This window comes from Sceloporus occidentalis, unplaced genomic scaffold, assembly GCF_023333645.1.
Source record: "Sceloporus occidentalis isolate IW3139 unplaced genomic scaffold, rSceOcc1.0.p SCAF_295, whole genome shotgun sequence".
Taxonomy (NCBI): domain Eukaryota; kingdom Metazoa; phylum Chordata; class Lepidosauria; order Squamata; family Phrynosomatidae; genus Sceloporus; species Sceloporus occidentalis.
The window spans coordinates 440,519-460,138 of NW_028317275.1; the positions used below are offsets into that span (position 1 = coordinate 440,519).

Below are 19,620 nucleotides of genomic sequence, written 5' to 3' on the forward strand. Positions count from 1 at the left end.
CCAAAGTGGTCAGCTATTACATGGTCTTACCTGACTGTGGCATGATCTGAAGGTCTTGCTGAGGATAATACTGCACTGTCTTTGTGCCCAGGACTTTCTCAGTGGGTTGGCATCGCAAGGCTCTATTAATGATGATATCTCAGGACATTTTGGAGACAGTTTCCAGCTGTTACCAAATTCTAAGACATCTTCAACTAAACAGTGACCTCTGGTATTAAAATCATTGTTTGAATTTCCATCAAAGTTGCCACAGAGTCCACAAATTCTATTCTATGAATAAAAGAGTAACAAATTATAAAAATAAATTGTAAAATTAATTCATATATAATATATTAATATATATATATATATATATGGTACGTATATATGGCATATATACATATATATACACATATGAAATACAATGTACAGGCAGATACAAAATGTGTTAATGAGCATATATTTTACAAATCATGAGCTATTATTATTGTAGCATAATCATTATGCCTATAGCTCCCCTCTCCTTGGGGTATGATGGACATTAGAGGTAGAGGCGCAGGGTGTTTTCCCAGTTAGACTTAAAAGGTGCAAGGAGTAGGCATTTGTCTGCTAGGGATTGAACATTATAACTAGACTTGTGCATTCGTCTTCGGGCGAACATGGAAACGAACACGAAGAGTGCGTTTTTGTGTTCGTTCCGAAGACACGCCGAAGAGAAGACGGCGGCGGTAAAACGTAGGCGAAGACGAAGACACACACCACGAAGACCTTAGTGATTGTCTTCGTCTTCGTCTACCATTCCCCCCCTCTTCTAACTTACCTTGTCTTTGCGGCATCGCGGCAGTTCCCGGAAGTGGAAATCCGCAGGTTCGCCCTCACGGGTTACAGGGCAGTGCGAATGAGCCTATTGGTCGCCTACAGGGACCTCCTCTGGCATCAACCAATTGGTTGATGCCAGAGGAAGACCCTGCAGGTGACCAATAGGCTCACTCGCACGGTCTTTGTAACCCCTGACAGCGAACCTATGGATTTCCGCTCCTGTTAACCCCTTCGATGCTGCGTTATCTAACACAGCATCGAAGGGGTTAACGGGAGCGGAAATCCATAGGTTAAAGGGCCGTGCAAGCGACCAATAGGCTCACTTGCACGGCCCCTTAACCCTTTAAAAAAAAAAAGTTAAGCCCTAATGAAAAAGTTAACCCCAATGCTGCAACTTACCCGGCAGATCCCACTGGTCTCCCTCCCTGTTCAATTAGTTAACTAGGACATTAACTAATTGAACAGGGAGGGAGACCAGTGGGATCTGCCGGGTAAGTTGGAGCATTGAGGTTTTAAAACCCCAATGCTGCAACTTACCCTGCCGATGCCACTGGTCTCCCTCCCTGTTCAATTAGTTAAAGACCAGTGGCATCTGCAGGGCAAGTTGCAGCATTGGGGTTTTAAAACCTCAATGCTGCAACTTACCCTGCCGATGCCACTGGTCTCCCTCCCTGTTCAATTAGTTAAATGTCCGTACAAGCGACTTTATTGGTCGCTCGTATGGACATTTAACCCGGCACAGACTAACTAATTGAACAGGGAGGGAGACCAGTGGCATCGGCAGGGTAAGTTGCAGCATTGGGGTTTTAAAACTCCAATGCTGCAACTTACCCTGCAGATGCCACTGGTCTCCCTCCCTGTTCAATTAGTTAAATGTCCGTACGAGCGACTTTATTGGTCGCTCGTACGGACATTTAACCTGTCACAGACTTACTAATTGAACAGGGAGGGAGACCAGTGGGATGTGCCGGGTAAGTTGCAGCATTGGGGTTTTAAAACCCCAATGCTGCAACTTACCCGGCACATCCCACTGGTCTCCCTCCCTGTTCAATTAGTTACATGTCCATACGAGCGACTTTATTGTTCGCTCGTACGGACATTTAATTAATTGAACAGGGAAGGAGACCAGTGGGATGTGCCGGGTAAGTTGCAGCATTGGGGTTTTAAACGTCTGCACGAGCATTTTAAAACCCCAATGCTGCAACTTACCCGGCACATCCCACTGGTCTCCCTGTTCTATCAGTTAAATGTCCGTACGAACGACTTTATTGGTCGTCAGCAGGGGGCTTGTCTGCCATTGGTTGATGGCAGACAAGCCCCCCGCTGGCGACCAATAGGGTCGCTCGTACAGACTGTTAAACTCCTGGTGTCGTAATTGTCCGGCAGATCCCGCTGGTCTCCCTGTTCTATCATTTATTAACTGATAGAACAGGGAGACCAGTGGGATGTGCCGGATAAGTTACAGCACCAGGAGCCTAAAAGTCTTTTAAAATCCCAATGCTGCAACTTACCCGGCAGATCCCACTGGTCTCCCTGTTCTATCAGTTAATAAATGATAGAACAGGGAGACCAGCGGGATCTGCCGGACAATTACGACACCAGGAGTTTAACAGTCTGTACGAGCGACCCTATTGGTCGCCAGCAGGGGGCTCGTCTGCCATCAACCAATGGCAGACGAGCCCCCTTCTGACGACCAATAGAGTTGCTCATACGGACATTTAAACTGCTGGCGCCAGAGCGGCTTTAACCCCGTATTAACCCCTTAACCGGGGAAAACGAAGAAAACCCGAACACGAAGGATGTCCGCGAATATTCGCCCGAAGAGAAGACAGGACCAGGCGAAAATATATTTTTTTGCCGAAGACGAGCACGAAGACGAACACGAAGAGCCCCCTGGTGCCCAAGTCTAATTATAACACAGAGCTCCAGTGAAGAAGAATGTACCCTCCGGGGCGTACCAGGCTCTCTGGTAAACTGGACAAATGTCTGGCGGGCCAGTGCCAGATGGCGCCAGTCATTTACCGTTTTTGTTGCTTGTGCAGCAAATCCAATCCCTTAGCATGCAGCTGCACACTGCAAGAGTTTAAGAGTGTAGGGCAGAGCCAGAGATATTCAGCTGGTGGCCTTGCACACAGCATTTATAAACCGGTACCATTACTTAGCTGATTTAAATCCCCAGTCTTGCCCTTTTGTCATCAACTAATTTCAAACCTTACAGGAACATTTTTATTCATCAGTTTTGAGGCGCCATTAGAATATTGTGTCCACTATTCCAAAATACATATATATATATATATATAAATTAGGTTCCTTCAGGAAGAAAAAAATAGTACAAAAACTCACTTTAAAATGTGATGTGATCTTGATAATGAGGCTGGTCTTTTTGTCCCATATAAAGACTAGTCCATTCTTTGCTGTAATGATCATATAAATGCTAGTTTTCTGAACCTGAAAAGGAGACTCCATCTCTTCTTCTTCTTCTCTGGTTAATTCCATTTGACCTTCACTAAGAATCATCTTAAAACCCTTAAAGTGGGAAAAATCTGCTTAAGTTTTAGGTTGACAAAATACTGTACAATAGCTATAAAATAATTTATGGATGCAGGCTAGACCGTTTTATTAATACAGGTTTACTGTAAATTGGCCGATTTGCTTTATTAATGACACCTCTGCCTTTTTATTTTGTACTTGCTACATTTTGAAAATGTATTTATTTAAAAAAAAAATTATTCTTAAGAACACATTTGTTTTAAAGCAAGGATATAAAATTTGCAGAGAGTCCCCGAAACATAGCACTCACTTTTAGATAAACCTTAATGGATTTGGAGCAGGTAGTGCCAGTACTGCCACACAATGTATTCTCTGAGATAACTCGAAATGTCCCATTGGCAATATCCTGTCCGCAGTAGTCCTGTAAGCAATAGCAATCAATAACATGATTTCAAATAGTATGGATTACCAAACACATACACATGTATATGCTGTACTGGTATATATACCAGTCAAACAATTATTACTAACTTCCTGTTAGTAATAATTAGAAAAGTACCTGAACAAGGGTATATTCACACTGTCCATTGTATCTGTAATGTTTGTTATCAAAGGTTATATAGTTTCCTCCTCCATACACCGTACATTCTCCTATGGCTACATTTTTCTCACAGACCCACTTCCGGTTCTTGCAGACACTGGGGGATTTATATGAAACGATTAAGTAACATCATAATAATTCTATGACTTTTACACTGGGCAACAAACGACATCACCTGCTGACAATAATATGATGGTAATAAATATTGTTAGTCTCCAGACTCCTCTATAAAATGGCCCCTGATGCTGCTTCCTGCTAAGAGGAAGCAGTAGGTTGCGACAGTCTCACTGGGCTATCAATAACGGCTGGAAGGCACAATAGTAAGTTTATTTAGGTTTACCCTGAAGGCTTGAGTAAAAGCTTATGGTGCATCAGTCCAAGGCGATCTGGGAAATGCTTGTGTGTCCAACAAAACAAAAGAAAAACAAATTAGGACAAGCACTCTTGCAATCCTTATTTACAACTCAATAGTGAATTTTAAATAAAATCACAATGATTGCCAGAGTGCCTGTCTTATATTCTTTTTTTGTTGTTTCAGGGCCAGCCCTACCATATGAACCAACTAGGTTGCTGCCTAAGGCACTGAGCTAGTCGAGCATGCTGCCACGTATATCTTCTTTGAGCAGAAAGCAAGTGCGTGCAGGAGTAGGAGGTCTGACACATAGTTTGCATAGGTCACTATTTCTTTTTTTTTAATTAAATTATTATTTATTAGATTTTTAAAAAAAGACATTTATGACACACAAGTATCCGTAAATTACAAATCCATAAATAAAACAGACTTAACATAAACAACAAACAATAGTCATTTTTAATGACTAACATAAATTACTTAAAATGGCATTTCCAACCTTCGCTTGTAAACTGAACATGTTCCAACAACTTTAGTAAAGTACTACTAGTTGGCACATGCAATCTGTACATTATTATTATCATACACCTACTTTTGTCCTGTGCCATAAAGATGTCTTTCCCTGCTGTAACATCACTTACCATTTGCTGCACCCAATCACAGCCTTTTCCATATGTTCATATATCCTGTCATTATGGACACATGTGCATTTGTCAGGGGAAACACAACCTCCTTTTCCATCTGCCAACAGATCGCTTGGACAAACACAGCCTGAGACACACTCGGAGCTATACTGTGAAAGATGAAATATATTGATTTTAAAGAAGATGTATTACTGCAATGTAGAAATTATAGGATCTTTTTACTTTTTAGACTTCATAAAGATGTCATGTTGGCCTTCAGATTATATTTAAAAGTAGTATTATAAATCAATTTAACCTTTTCACTTTAATGCATTTGATTTTTTTGTGTTTCTAAAAAGAAAATTCAATATGCATTTTTCTTTAGTGAAGCTGTCATGGACGTTACACTGTTCCTTTAATTATACGCTTGGAAATGTAGCTGCTGTGGCCTCTCCCCAAGTGGCCTCATCATAAGTAGATAGTTAAGAGTTACATTGGACTATCCAGACATCCATCCCTGGTATTCATGCTTTCATCCAACTACTCCTCTGGCAATCACTAATGTCTGCCATATCTCCTTCTCTTACAGGTATGACTATCCCATATTTAGTCTGAACCCCTCGTCTCCTGCTGTAACCCCTGTTTCCACTTGGTATGACTATCCCATATTTAGTCTGAACCCCTCATCCCCTGCTGTAACCCCTGTTTCCACTTGGTATGACTAGCCCATATTTAGTCTGAACCCCTCGTCTCCTGCTGTAACCCCTGTTTCCACTTGGTATGACTATCCCATATTTAGTCTGAACCCCTCGTCTCCTGCTGTAACCCCTGTTTCCACTTGGTATGACTATCCCATATTTAGTCTGAACCCCTCGTCTCCTGCTGTAACCCCTGTTTCCACTTGGTATGACTATCCCATATTTAGTCTGAACCCCTCGTCTCCTGCTGTAACCCCTGTTTCCACTTGGTATATCTTTATCCTGCCTGTCTCCATACCCTGCTGCTCTCAAAGGGTTCTGAAATCAGAAAGTATACTTAAGTATGATCACTGCCCAGGCCTTGTAGTTCTCAAAAATATAAGCATGCACATAAATACATTAGCTATTGATGCCACTCATATGGCACATGCACATACACTATATGACCAAAATTATATGGACACTCCTCCTAATTATTGAGTTTATGAATTTCACCCACACCTATTGCTAACAGGTATATAAAATCAAGCACATAGGCAGTCATCTCCACAGACAAACATTGGAAGTAGAATGGGTCATACTGAGGAGGTTAGTGACTTTAAACGTGGTACTGTCATAGGATGCCACCTTTGCCATGAGTAAGTTCATAAAATTTCTGTTCTGCTAGATCTCCCCCAGTCCACTTTAAGTGCTATTATTGTGAAATGGAAGCATCTAGGAGTAACAACAGCTCAGCCATAAAGTGGTAGACCACACATTCACAGAACAAAGCTGTAAAGTTTGATGTAGGAGGAATAATGGTCTGGGGCTGCTTTTCAAGGTTTGGACCTCTTATTTTAATTGAAGAGAAAGGTTAATGCAACAACACACAAATACATTTTAGACAATTGTATGCTTACAAGTTCGTGGCAACAGATTTGACAAGTTTGAAGTAGAGGAACTTGAGTGACCTGATCAGAGCCCTGACCTTACACCAATCGAACACCTTTGGGATAAATTGTAATAGCGATAGCAAGCCAGGCCTTATCGTCCAACATTGGTGCCTGACTGCACAAATGCAATTTTGGTTAAAAGGGCGCAAATTCCCACTTCAAAAGAGTGGAGGCTGTCATAGCTGCAAGGGGCGGGGGGGGGGGGCTCCATATTAATGCCCATAGTTCCCCATAGTTTTGCAATGGGATGTCTAACAAGCTCATATAGGTGTGATGACCAAGTGTCCACATACTTTTGGTTGTATAGTGTACACTTATGTACAAACATGCACCTGTGGACTGTCATGATGACCCCTACATTTACATTATGACTGTATTTATTATACCTCTCCTTTGCTACATTGTAAGCTGTAAAGCACTATGTACATTGGTTAAGGCTAAATAAATAAAACATATACACACACAAGTATATAAATAATCTCTAAACAATATCATACACTGATTCATGTATGTATAAATAAAGCACATTGCTCATGATTTCATATGCAGAACAACACATTACTCCACTTGCATTCTTTAATTTTAGTAATGTTCTGTAAATCTTTGGAGCAAAACTACAAGCTTAAAAGGCTACAAAAAGACCAGAATACAAAAAAATTATTAACATTTTAATTAAGCGTCCTGTGTTCAAGCTGGGTATCCAAACTTTGGGGAAAAAATGTGTGACTATTGTCACATAATAAAGAATATCATGTATGAGTTAAGGTTTTCCTATTTAGACCACTAATTAAGATATTACATTGGGTTGTTACATTGAAGTATCCTTTCAAACAGTCTCAGGTTGGCAAAAAAGTGTCACAATGTCACACGGTGGTGAAAGAGACGTGATTTGAGGTCAAAGTGTTGAAGTTATTGTTGATATGTAGTATCATGTTTCAAGTCACAATTAAATCCTTAGAGTTATACTTACACAGTCCACATTCAATGTTTGACAGCTTCTTAAACATTCAATTCCTTTGGTGCCTTCAGGTGCCAGTGAGCAGTTAAAATAGGCCATAGGAGATGTACAATCTGCCAAATAATTAATCAGTTATTTGTTCAGCTTTCTTAGGGGCTAGAGATAGAACATCAATTGCAAAGTATCTCAGTCAACCTAGTTTAATTACATGAATAGATCATAATCTTGCAAGACCAGGGCCCCTTCTCCTTCTTTACGAGTATGTCCTTACATACACTAATTATCAAACTGTATCTTGTCAGTTGTAATGTTATTTTTTATTTTACTTTTACACCTTTTGTAAAAGTGCTACATAATCTTCTGGGAACCTATACATGTAATAAATAAACCCTGTTTCAAAAACAAATCTCAAGGCGATTGGCCATTCAGAGTTTAAATCCACTTGAACTCACTACAGTGTTTAGTGTTAGGCATATAACTGGGATAACTGGTATTCTCTGAAGCATGGCTCATAAAGAGAGAAGGCGTATGAGATGGAGCTGAGCCAGCTCACATGCATTACTGGATGTTTAATCAGCACCATGTTCTGGCCCAGGATGACTAGGCAAGTTTGGGGGCAGCAACTCCTTGGTTATGGCTTCTTTTAAGACCACCCACTGTTGCCTTGTGCAGTGCCCCTAGTCAATACAATCTGCCCTACATATATATATATATATATATATATATATATATATATATATATATATATATATATTTTTATAATTACAATATCTATATAAATATATATAATACATATATTAAATAATTACAACATAACATTTTACGATACTGCATTATGAATAAAGCAAACATATTCATAAAAGGGGCAACTAAACTTTTCAATCATAAAATCTAGTAGACAAACATAGTTTAATAAATTAATATAATACAGTGGAGAAGATAGAGCTGGATGCGGAGAGTACGATGGGGGGAGTTTATGCCTAGGAAAGCAAAGCTAACATAACTGTATTTGTTTGATTGAATATTCATAACACCTCTATATGTTTATGTATGTATGTTTTTTTGTACTTTTGTATTTTGCAAAATTAAAAATAAAAAAATAAATTTTTTTACAGGATATGAGATATTAATCGTCTTACTTTTTTTGTGTATGTCTCCAAAATCACAGTGCAGTCTTCCATTTCGACAAGTACTGGAAAACATAAAACAGTATTTAGGTAAGTCTTTAATAATCTATATGTTTTGTTGAAGAAGTATTTTTTTATTGTACTGTACTATAAATAGTGTTGACAGCTTAAATTTGGTAAACTGTACATATAAACATATTACCATTGTACGTATACAGACAATTAAAAACAAAGTTTGTAAGACTTATGAGTGAGTTCAATAGAATTCTAACATTTTGTAAGCACTTTTTATTTTTTGTCAAGCAAATTAGAAATCAAATAATCTTACCAAATAACTCCATTCTTGTTCACTTTTTCATCTGGACTATACGTATTCCCCATGTGATAACATGGACAGCTGCTCTTTTTAACACACTCCCCATGCTCCCCAATATAGGTTCCTGGCTTACAGATGCACCCATCGACAGGAGTAAAATCCATATCACATGATGAGTCAAACACACTTAGTGACTTGCAGGTAGGTTGACATGTTTTGACCGAGTACTGATATTCCATGGATTCTGGACATTCATCCATGTATTTGCCTTGAAAAAAAGACATAATATAAAACAAGTATTTATTTACAATGTTTATATTGCTACATTCAGAATATGAAGAATATATATATATATATTAATTAAATGCACCACTGAAACAGTCCAGGAATTACAATTGCCTCTTTTAAAATCTACCATAATCTGAAGATGGAAGTCTCTGTAGCTGCTGGCTCAGACCTGTCCATTAAAGTTTCTTCCCTCCCTCCTGATGCTACCTGATTTTGGATAGTGCCAAGATATGAAATCAAATCCCTGCAACTAGTAACAGGCAGCACATATACTGAGAATCACACCAAGAATTGGTCTTGGGGTGGTGGAAGCTTGCCCAATTATGTATAAAGATGGCACTGATAGACCATAAAACTTGAGATCTGAGTAACAGGCCTGCTTTACAGCATTTCTTATCAAGTTCACTATGTAAGTTATCTAAAACATCTAAAACACAAAGAAGAAAAATAGTGGATTCTGTAAGGACATACCACATGCTTGGGTTCGCCATCCTTTAAGGTTGACTCCTTTTTCAGTACAAGCTCGTACATATGAGGAAAACACAGCGCACATACAGTCATCTTGCTTCCTGCACAAACAAGTGTCATACAGACATGCCTGCAGGAATAGTACACATTTAGGACACCCCTTACAATACTATTGTGTAACATATCAGTATGTACCTTATGATGTAGATGTGTGGGCTTCATTAAATTTATAGTAAACAAAATATTTTGCTATGGTTATTAACAAAATGTTTTACAAATGTTTTTATCACTAGTATCAAGTTAAAAATAATAATGATTTCAAAAATATTGTGCTGTTTTCTTTTTTATCTAGTTTTAGCATAATAGAAAGTTGACATGTTTGAGAAGGGAAAAGTGGCCCAAAATATTATGGCAGGCAATGATGGTAAGTCTGTAGACAATGGTACTTTATACGAACAAAATGAGATGAACCCAGGCTCTGTCAATGCTACCCTACATTACAGTAAACAGCACTGTATTTAACACTGTGTGTATATTCTTTTTCTATGGGAAGTATCACCTATGAGAACTTGACATTAATCATCAGAGCATGAAAAATCTATCTATGTTGTTGTTGTTAACACTTTTAAAATTCTATGTGTTGTAAATATATGCTTTCTCACCCAAACCTTTTAACATATGCCTGCCTCGGAAAATAGGATACATAGTTTGCCTGTTAAATAATAAAAGAACAAACAGAAAGCTTAAACATATTTCCTTAAATTTTTTTTTTAGACATTCCAGATATCCACTAAGCCCCATCATGTTCGGTATTCTTTTTGTACATTAAATAGCACAATTGGTGCGTTTCATGCTGGTTTTGCTAAGTGAGAAACAGCTTTTCTTATTCAGAGAAGAGGACTGTATATATACATGTTAAATGGATAATTTCCTAAATGCTTTACTAACTCAGTATGTTGTGAAAAAGTTGGCACATCTTGTTTTCTTAAATATTTTATGTTATGTTTTTATGTGAAACATTCTGTGATTCTGACTGGGCCCATTCATCTATGAAGGGTAGAACCCACTGGAAACATATGAATATGGCACCCAATTCTTGTGCTGGCAACTAGATATGCTTTTTTCCTCTAAATCACTTTGACTAGCCACCCTTCATGGGCTCATCCCAACTTGACAGGTGGAGGTGGCAGAACTTTATCTACTTCAGTACAGTATTAATGGTAGAGGTACCATTAACATGGCTCTAAGCTTGCTCTGAAATCTAGAACAGCTTCAATTTTGGCTCCTGCTACTCTCATTTTACCCACCCTTAGAAATGACCCTAATATGTATATCTATGCTTCACTTATCCTGAAGCCTTTGCTATTTTGTAAGTGTATTGTTGTCTGCTAAATGCAGTTATTGGGGTTTTATAAAAAAAAAATTAAAAATGACATACCGTGAAATAGTTTGATGGATCAACTTTACTGTGACAAGCGGCAAAAATTGTCCTTCTAGAATTCAACTTAGAACACCACATTTGGGCATATGGTTCTGTAATGGCAAAAGTGACACGATATAATCTACCGCTCATCTACTGTTCATACGATGCATGTAAAGGAGAAAATAATTGAAGTGATTTGAAACTTTGAAGAGTTTGATTCTTAAAATATACAAAATTTTAAGACAAAATATTAAATATACACACATGCAGCCATATTTCTATCAATTTGTCTTTCTATCTTTATGCTTGTCAAGGTGGTCTTATAAGAGTTGTAGGGTGGGAAGCTTTATCAAACTTTATATGTGACTGTGGGACTAGTAGGTACCTATTCATATGAATGAGCATGGCACTGAGAAAGAAAATAATATACTTTATTTGTACAATTTAATCTATAAAGATATTGGTACTGTTTATATACACATAATTGTGTGCTGTAGAGCTGTAGAATACAAAAATATACACATAACAATAAAATATTCTGAGCTCCTAGAGAGGAGGTACATCAGGGGAGAAAAGAGGGACAGAGTATCCGTTCCTCCTGAAGATGGACACTTGAGAGGCATGCTGTATATATGCCACAAAAATAATATGTTCTATCAGAATAATTAAGTATGCCTGCTGCAAGGTGCAGTTCATGTAAAACAGTGAATCAGTTACCTGAGCAGTGGATTCACCTGAAAAGAACATTTTGTCTATTACCTTTTTTAAGACTTATGGTGCAGGGGTCAACTATTACATTCGGTATTTTTTTGCAGGTTTGGTCACTCTTCCAAGAGTAAGTGAAAGTACTGATATCCTGCACAGTCATTCCATCTGGCGTCATATAGTCATCAGACTGTTTATCATTAAAGTTTCCGCATAGACCTGCAGGTTTGTGAAAAAAAAATATGAATCTCAAAATAAAGAGGCAGTTAAAGTGAATACTCAGAGAACTAAAATCTGAGAGTATAATCATATGCTTCTTATAAAGAATAAACTAAACTTACCACAAGTTTTACCATAGTGGTAAGCCTCCAAATGTATGTAGAGCTGCATAATAGGGACGAGCTGTACCTCCAGACGGAGGCCAAAATCTGTCTGTACAATGATGTAGAATGTAGTCGGTTGGAAAACGGTCAGATTCTCTGTTTAACAGAATAAAGTAATTAAAACAATTATAATAGATCGCACATAATACGTACTGTATATGTGGAAGAATCAAAAGTGTAGCACTTTGGAGCATGTGGGCAAAATGTAAGGTGGGTATTAGATCTCCTATATGTAAAGCCATAAATAAGTTTCTCCTGGGGAAAAAAATAAGAAAAAACAAAGCCTCACATGCTATATAAAAACTAGTATTATTTGCGGTTGAGTCTACTCTAATGTAAGTATATTCATGTTTTTTTGCAACTGGTCTCTCAAAAGGCATTATATTTTTTGCATATTTTAGTTAGTTATTTATCACCATTCAAATTCCCTCAAATAGAATGCATTTTAATGAATTGTTTTGAGGGCTATTATGCTTATTAAGGAATGCTTCTGTCATTTACAACAATGTAAGAGGCATACTTGATATCAGAGACATTGCTGGCGGGACTTAGAGGTTGAAACATACGTCTAAAGTTGTTGGTTCTTTCGTGTCTTATATTTTTGAACTAGATTGATATGCTGATGGAGCTAAACCTCAGAGTAAGCCACTTAAGCACTGTCTGTTCTCACCTTTTTGTTTATACCCCTCTCCTCACCATTTCCATAGTCATACTATTGTAATATCTGTTCTGGTGAACAGATATGAATGTGTTGATTTCTTTTACCATTTACTATTTAACATTGTTTAGATTGCGCATGCATTATTTTTATAACCAACTTGTATCCTGTGAAATTAATTACTAGACAACCTGTAGTCGGCTTACTGTTATATCCAAAGAACATACATTACAAGACAAGTGTTACAAGACAACCCTCTGTGGAAGCGTTCCATTGAAGTTCTTATCTTTATCTAACTTTAGAGCAGAACTATCCCCCACAGTAAATAATTCAAGCATCTTACCTACTCACAGGCTCATTTCTGGTTTTTATTTCTGCAACTCTCATTTCCATTTCACATGACTCTGCCTACTCCTACATACTCTTCCTACTCATCACATATACATTACCCATTGTACAGCGATGTGCAATATGATAATGCTTTATAAATCTATACATTTTGCCCTGGCAAACCAAACATATATAACAAAAAAATGTTAGGTATCACAATTACCGTATTTGCTCGATTATAAGACGACCCTGATTATAAGACGACCCCCCAAATCTGAATATTAATTTAGGAAAAAAAGAAAAAGCCTGAATATAAGAGGACCCTATAGGAAAAAAGTTTTACCAGTAAATGTTAATTCATCTAAACTATTTTTTTTAAATAAAAGCTATGATTGTGAAAAATATTTTGGTTTTATTTCCTTCTATTTTCCAACCTGCCCCCCAGTTATGCACATCTGCCCCAGAAATGCCTTATACCCCCTATATGCCACTGTGCCCCATGATATGCCTTTTAACCCTCTAAATGCCACTGTGGCCCATGATATGCCTTTTAACCCTATATGCCACTGTGCCCCATGATATGCCTTTTGACCCCCTATGTGCCACTCTGCCTCCAGAAATGCCTTATACCCCTATATGCCACTCTGGCATTTAGAGGGTTAAAAGGCATATTATGGGGAAGAGTGGCATATAGGGAGGTTTAAGGCATTCAGGAGGCAGAGTGGCGTATAGAGGGTTAAAAAGGCATTTCTGGAGGCAGAGTGGCATTAAGGGGGTTAAAAGGCATTTCACAGAGCACTCTGCCTCCAGAAATGCCTTATGCCCCCCATTTAACCCCCCCCAAACTTACCGGTGCTTCTGACTTCCCTGTCATGTAGCCGGGGCAGCGTGTAGATCCCACGCACTTACGCTGCAGCCAGAAGGAGGCGTGGCTAGCAGCGGGGGTTGTCTGCTCCATCGCGCAGACCTTCCCTGACTGTCAGAGATCAGAGTTCCCAGCACCGGTGCGGGGAACTCTGATCTCTGACAGCCGGGGAAGGTCTGCGCGATGGACGCAGACAACCCCCGCTGCTAGCCACACCTCCTTCCTGCTGCAGCGGAAGTTGCCTATGCGAATCGCGTAGACATCTACACGCTGCCCCAGCTACACACCGGGGACTCAGAAGTACCGGTAAGTGGGGCCGGGGGGGGGAGACAGGAGGATCCAGGTCTCCTGAAGCTGCGGGGGATCTGGATCTTAGTCGTCTCATAGTCAGACCTATTTGAGGTCTGATTATAAGACGACCCCGATTATAAGACGAGGGGTATTTTTCAGAGCATTTGCTCTGAAAAAAACCTCGTCTTATAATCGAGCAAATATGGTAAGTTATAGCCATAAATCTTTAGCCCATCAGAAAATAGCACTGCATTAAAAATCTCAGCCACACAAAAAGATATTCCGTGAAATCAAATTGGTAAATTATGCAAAACTCTCATCGATTTGAATGGCCGGGAGTACGCCATGTTTTTCCCCATAACGCAACCACCCCAATTATTAATGCAATAATGTACATCATCCATTTAACACCGGTGTATTCTGGATCATAGATTGCATACTTAATTTCTTACCAGAACTGAAAGGCAACTGCACCATTTGCGAGTTATACTTCACATATCCATTATGTTTGATAACTAGGATCTGTTGTGGAGGAAGCAAATGTAAAATCTTAGTGAACAACCTTTTTTTTGTTTCTTTTGTTTTTTTGTTACCAGAAATGAAAAGTCATTGGTGCAAAAGCATATACTGTATGCAAAATCAGAGGAATGAAAAGGATAATCCTGAGTGTCTTCCAAAAAGAATCGCTGGGTTGGCCCAGTTAATGTGGGATGATTTCATGAGAGCATTTCACCAGTTTAAAAAAGCAATACGTGGGGCTAGCTCAAATAAGTATTCCACTTAAATAACATATACATGCAAATAAATGAGAAGACTGAAGAGGTGGCCCAGTTTTAAAATTCTTTTGTTTTTTTATGTATTAATTAATTGGGACTGGGACAAATTAACAATGGGGAAATTGGGGCATTTGCCCCAGAGCCTTTGATGGCAGAGGCTCCTAATTGCTGTTTACTTGCTACAGTGTAATTTGTGTATGTGTCTTCACATACACAACTTGAATACAGTACTTCTTGTGCTGGGTAAGATGGGCGCCAGATGGACTCAGCGTCCTACTTCCTGTCATGTGAAAGGATCAGTCAGTAAGAAGCTCCTTTTGTCGTGACGTGTTAAAGCCAGCAAGAGTGGAAGCTACATGGCTCTCTGCTTGTAAGGGAAAAGGCCAGAGGGCAAAGGTCAGAGTTAATGTGTCAGGATCCCCCAGCCATGAAGCTGAAGCTACAGGAAAAGAGATTACTGAGACCTGTGAATATGCAGGTATGTATGAATTTATGTGGAGATATCATGAATGCATGTTGTTGTGCCTATTAAACATATGTGTATATGCATGTATGTGCATCACTCCTTTGTATGTCTATGCATAATCAATATAATTAATATAATCAACACAAAGACAGAAGCCGCTTCCATGACAAATCTGAAGGTTCATTATTTTACTGCCTTATCTGATAGATGATTTGTTGTGTACTGGCATAACAGATGCCTTTGCATTGTAGGGAGGGCCCCCTGTCCCGTTTTGGCCCTCAATACCAGTACAACTGTGCTAAACCTCACCCTGGGCCATGAATACTGCTGAGCCTGAGTGCCGCACTCCCTCAGTCCCTGCACGCTGAGTCTGAGCATCGGGTTATTATGTTATTTCCCTTTACTCAGACATTGGGAGCATTTGAGCCATCGAGTAAGGAGAACAGCTCTCATCAGTGTGTGGACAATAAAGGTAGGATGCAGGGGATGTGTGTGTGTTTAAGTAAGTATGATGCCTACGGGGGGCCAGCATGGGCTATAGTGGGCCCTGACAGTTGTGCGCAGGAGGGGTAGGCTTTTTTGGCGGGAATTTCGGGGGTCGAATTCCCGGGCTCAGGAACCATTCTTGTGGTTAGCTTACCTGGTTGTGTGTCCCACCCTCCCTCCCTTTTCTTTTGTTTGTTGGTTTGTGTCGTTTTGTCAGTCTGTGGGGCGGCAGCTTGCCAGGTATGCAGGGGGTTAATGTGGTGGTAAGTGAATGGTTGGTAACATCTGTTGGGAGGTTCTTGGCTGTCAGTGCTGGGAACCTCAGGTCAGGGTGGGGGCATCTGGGTATGTCCCTTCCTTAAGTGGTATTTGGTTATGGTACCTGGATTACTTGGCAAGCTTGGTGTGTTCATTGTGTTTATTGTATATATTTACATGTTGGTGTTTTGAGTCATTGTCCTTGTTAACGCACCTATGTTTATTGTTTCAGGTTTTGGCGTGACAATGACTCTAATAAATAAAATTGGCTGTGGCCATTTCTTATCCATATTCAGAGGTGTGTGGTGTCATTATTGGGGTTAATGGGGAGTTAAGCCTAGCCCGGAAAATCGAAGCTACAACAGTCATATGTGTGTATGTGTTAAAGTGCATGAGTAAATATGTTACTGTGTGTGTATAAGTATATTGCTGTGAGTCTGTGTCTGTGAAAGTTTATTACAGAATGTGAAAGTATGTGAAAGTATTTTACTGTGTCAGTAGGTGTGTAATTATGTCAGTATATATGTGAGTATACTACTATGCGTGTGCGTTAATGTGTATGTAAGTGCGTTAGTGTGTGTGTATAAATATGTTACTGTGTATGTTTAAGTATGTTAAAATGTGTTAGAGTGTGTGTATGTGTGTTGGGTATCTTACTGTGTGTGTGTGTGGCCCTACCATAGGGGAACAACATTGTTTGTTATACTACTTATGGTGGTTATGTGTTGACAGTCTGTTACTATAGCTGTGATCGCTTTCATGCAGTTTTGTGGGACCATTTTCATTCCTAAATTGTGCTATTGTCTAAGGGTGAATAAAAAACTGCCAGAAATGGCTTGCTAATACACAATATATACAAGGGCCCCCTAATAACGATGTTGCCCCAGTGCCCCACCTAACCTGACCCAATAAAAAGTTAAGATATCTTACTGATTCCATGTTTTTAAGTGATAGCATTACTTTTGTTAAGCAATGCTCTCCCTCATTCTGGTTACATGACATAAGTTCTCCATGAACGCTGAACAATGACATTGTACAAAGCTGAAAAAAAAACATAACACAGATCAGATAACATACGTTCTCCATGAATTCTGAACAATGACCTTGTTTACATCTGGTACAAAGATACTAATAACATTAAAATGACCAATATACAAAATAGTGAGGTTAACACATGTTGTCTAATGTCAGTGATTTTTCTCTTTTATACCAGGAGCATCATCATTAGTGCCTGGATACACTGACTGTATTATGATATTAGAACCCATAAAACACTACACTGCTTTTACTTTACTACACGTGCAAGTATGATTGAAACCGTGCCCTTAGTTTCCTGAAGCTGAAAGTATATTAAAGAGCAGAAAATTTCTTATTTTTCCAGGATAACAAGTTAGACAATCAATCGATTACATTTTTCTCTTACTTGGCTCAGGATATAGGAACATTCTCCATGGAAATTATAACGACGCTGATCATAAGATGTAATGTGAACCCCTCCTTCCAGTGAGCAGACACCAGGGCAAGGGGTATTGATGCAATTCCATAACCCATTTATGCAGGTACTGTGACAGACAGAGATTAAAACATTTTGCTTAATTATGTCTAGAATCATGCTGTGCATAATTCCTTACTATACTCGTAGTAACCACTAAGCCATTAAAACATTAATTTAAACGTATTTCTTTTGCAATACTCCCATTTCCAATCTTGGGGTTTCAGATTTTGAGCAAATACACGCCAACATTAAGACAATGGATAAGCCACTTTTCTGATAGTTTATAGATCTGATTATTGGTGTGATTGGTGTGATGTAAATTTTTTTGCAAAGCTGTTCATCCATGAGCATATAGGTACAATTTTGTACATTATTTTCCCCATTCTGTAACACCACATCCATTGTTCTTTAAGTACACTTTTAGATCTTTAAATCCCCAAAATATATCCAGGGATTTTTTTTATTTTTTTTAAGTTGTACATTGTAAAACATTAATCCACCATAAATTTATGTACAATAATGTTCATTTGTAATGCGGTATCTAAACCTTATTTAAGGTTTATATTTGAACAGGTGCAATAAAAAGTGTAATAAAAAGGTGTATTACCAGTTTTGACATGGGAGGAGTAATAGCGCCCCTGGCTCGTACTTGTATCCTGCGTACTTGCAGTAACATTCTGATGTACGTATACAGCCTCTTTCCCTCACATCATCAAAAACCGTGCCTGGAAATAAGATTGAAATATAAAGAACGAGAAAAATCAGTATTATTCTACATACGTCACTGATAGAAACTTTCATAATGGGATTTATAAAGTTCTATCTTTAGTATCTTAACTTCATTGCGATATTAAAATATATTGTAGTTTATGGCTAAGGCCTATCCATTTGGTCGTCGACTGCAATTACTATACACTGGTTTTTATACTTACAGTTTTGTCTCATTTTTATATATATATATATATGGTATATATACGGTATATATATATATATATATATATATATATATATATATATATATATATATATTAGTAGTATTACTATTATATTTTATTTATATAACACCAACTAGGGGTGGAGATGGGAGAGGAGAACATAATGAGTTCATCCACAGAGAAGTAGCAGACAAACAGTAGGGAATATGGGACATGATAGATGGAAAGAGATCTGGAAAGGACAAGTAGATTAGAGTATCATTTGCATATACAGTACACTACCGTTCAAAAGTTTGAGGTCACTTAGAAATGCTCTTGTTTTTGTTAAACTTGTTAAAATAGTTGATTTTCCATTAATATAACACCTAATAGATCGGAAATACTGTGTAGACATTGTTAATGTTGTAAATTACTATTGCAGCTGATTTTAATGGAGCATAAGCATACAGAGGTCCTTTATCAGCAACCATTACTCCTGTATTCCAATGGCATGTTGGCTAGTCCAGGTTTAAGTGTAAAAGGCTAATTGGTCATTAGAAAACCCTTTTGCAAATATGTTACCACAGATAGAAATTACCTTGTTTTTCATAAAAAACTTTTGAATGCTATATCATACTTGAAGCCACATGAGTTGATTAGTTTGCCCAGAGATGAAGTGTAAAGAGAGAAGAGCAGAGGGCCAAGGACTGATCCTTGGGAAACGCCAACAGAAAGTGTAAGAGGTGAAGATGTCTTGCCAAAGAAGGTGACAGGTGAACAATTGGACAGATATTAGGAGATCCAGGAGAGAGCTGTATCTTGCATTTATTTCAAAGAAATCAAATCAAGAAGAAGATGGTGATCAACAGTATGAAAAGCAGCACACTCAGTGGCATACATTCCGGTTATAATTTATTTT

General features: G+C 38.5%; 1 protein-coding gene across 1 annotated transcript in view; it reads right to left on the reverse strand.

Annotated features, from left to right (window-relative positions):
• The window catches only part of LOC149275197 (mucin-5AC-like), a 36,801-nt gene that overhangs the window by 5,576 nt on the left and 11,605 nt on the right, over positions 1 to 19,620 (reverse strand). Inside the window, exons 8-20 of the mRNA XM_089504898.1 lie at positions 18,395 to 18,512; positions 17,716 to 17,854; positions 17,223 to 17,333; positions 14,759 to 14,828; positions 12,121 to 12,258; positions 11,834 to 11,998; positions 9,029 to 9,163; positions 8,592 to 8,644; positions 4,883 to 5,034; positions 3,848 to 3,986; positions 3,599 to 3,709; positions 3,142 to 3,324; positions 31 to 270 (exon numbers count right to left, since the gene is read on the reverse strand). Of these exons, the coding sequence (XP_089361024.1) occupies positions 31 to 270; positions 3,142 to 3,324; positions 3,599 to 3,709; positions 3,848 to 3,986; positions 4,883 to 5,034; positions 8,592 to 8,644; positions 9,029 to 9,163; positions 11,834 to 11,998; positions 12,121 to 12,258; positions 14,759 to 14,828; positions 17,223 to 17,333; positions 17,716 to 17,854; positions 18,395 to 18,512 (1,754 nt within the window). The remainder of the gene's footprint in view (positions 1 to 30; positions 271 to 3,141; positions 3,325 to 3,598; positions 3,710 to 3,847; positions 3,987 to 4,882; positions 5,035 to 8,591; positions 8,645 to 9,028; positions 9,164 to 11,833; positions 11,999 to 12,120; positions 12,259 to 14,758; positions 14,829 to 17,222; positions 17,334 to 17,715; positions 17,855 to 18,394; positions 18,513 to 19,620) is intronic.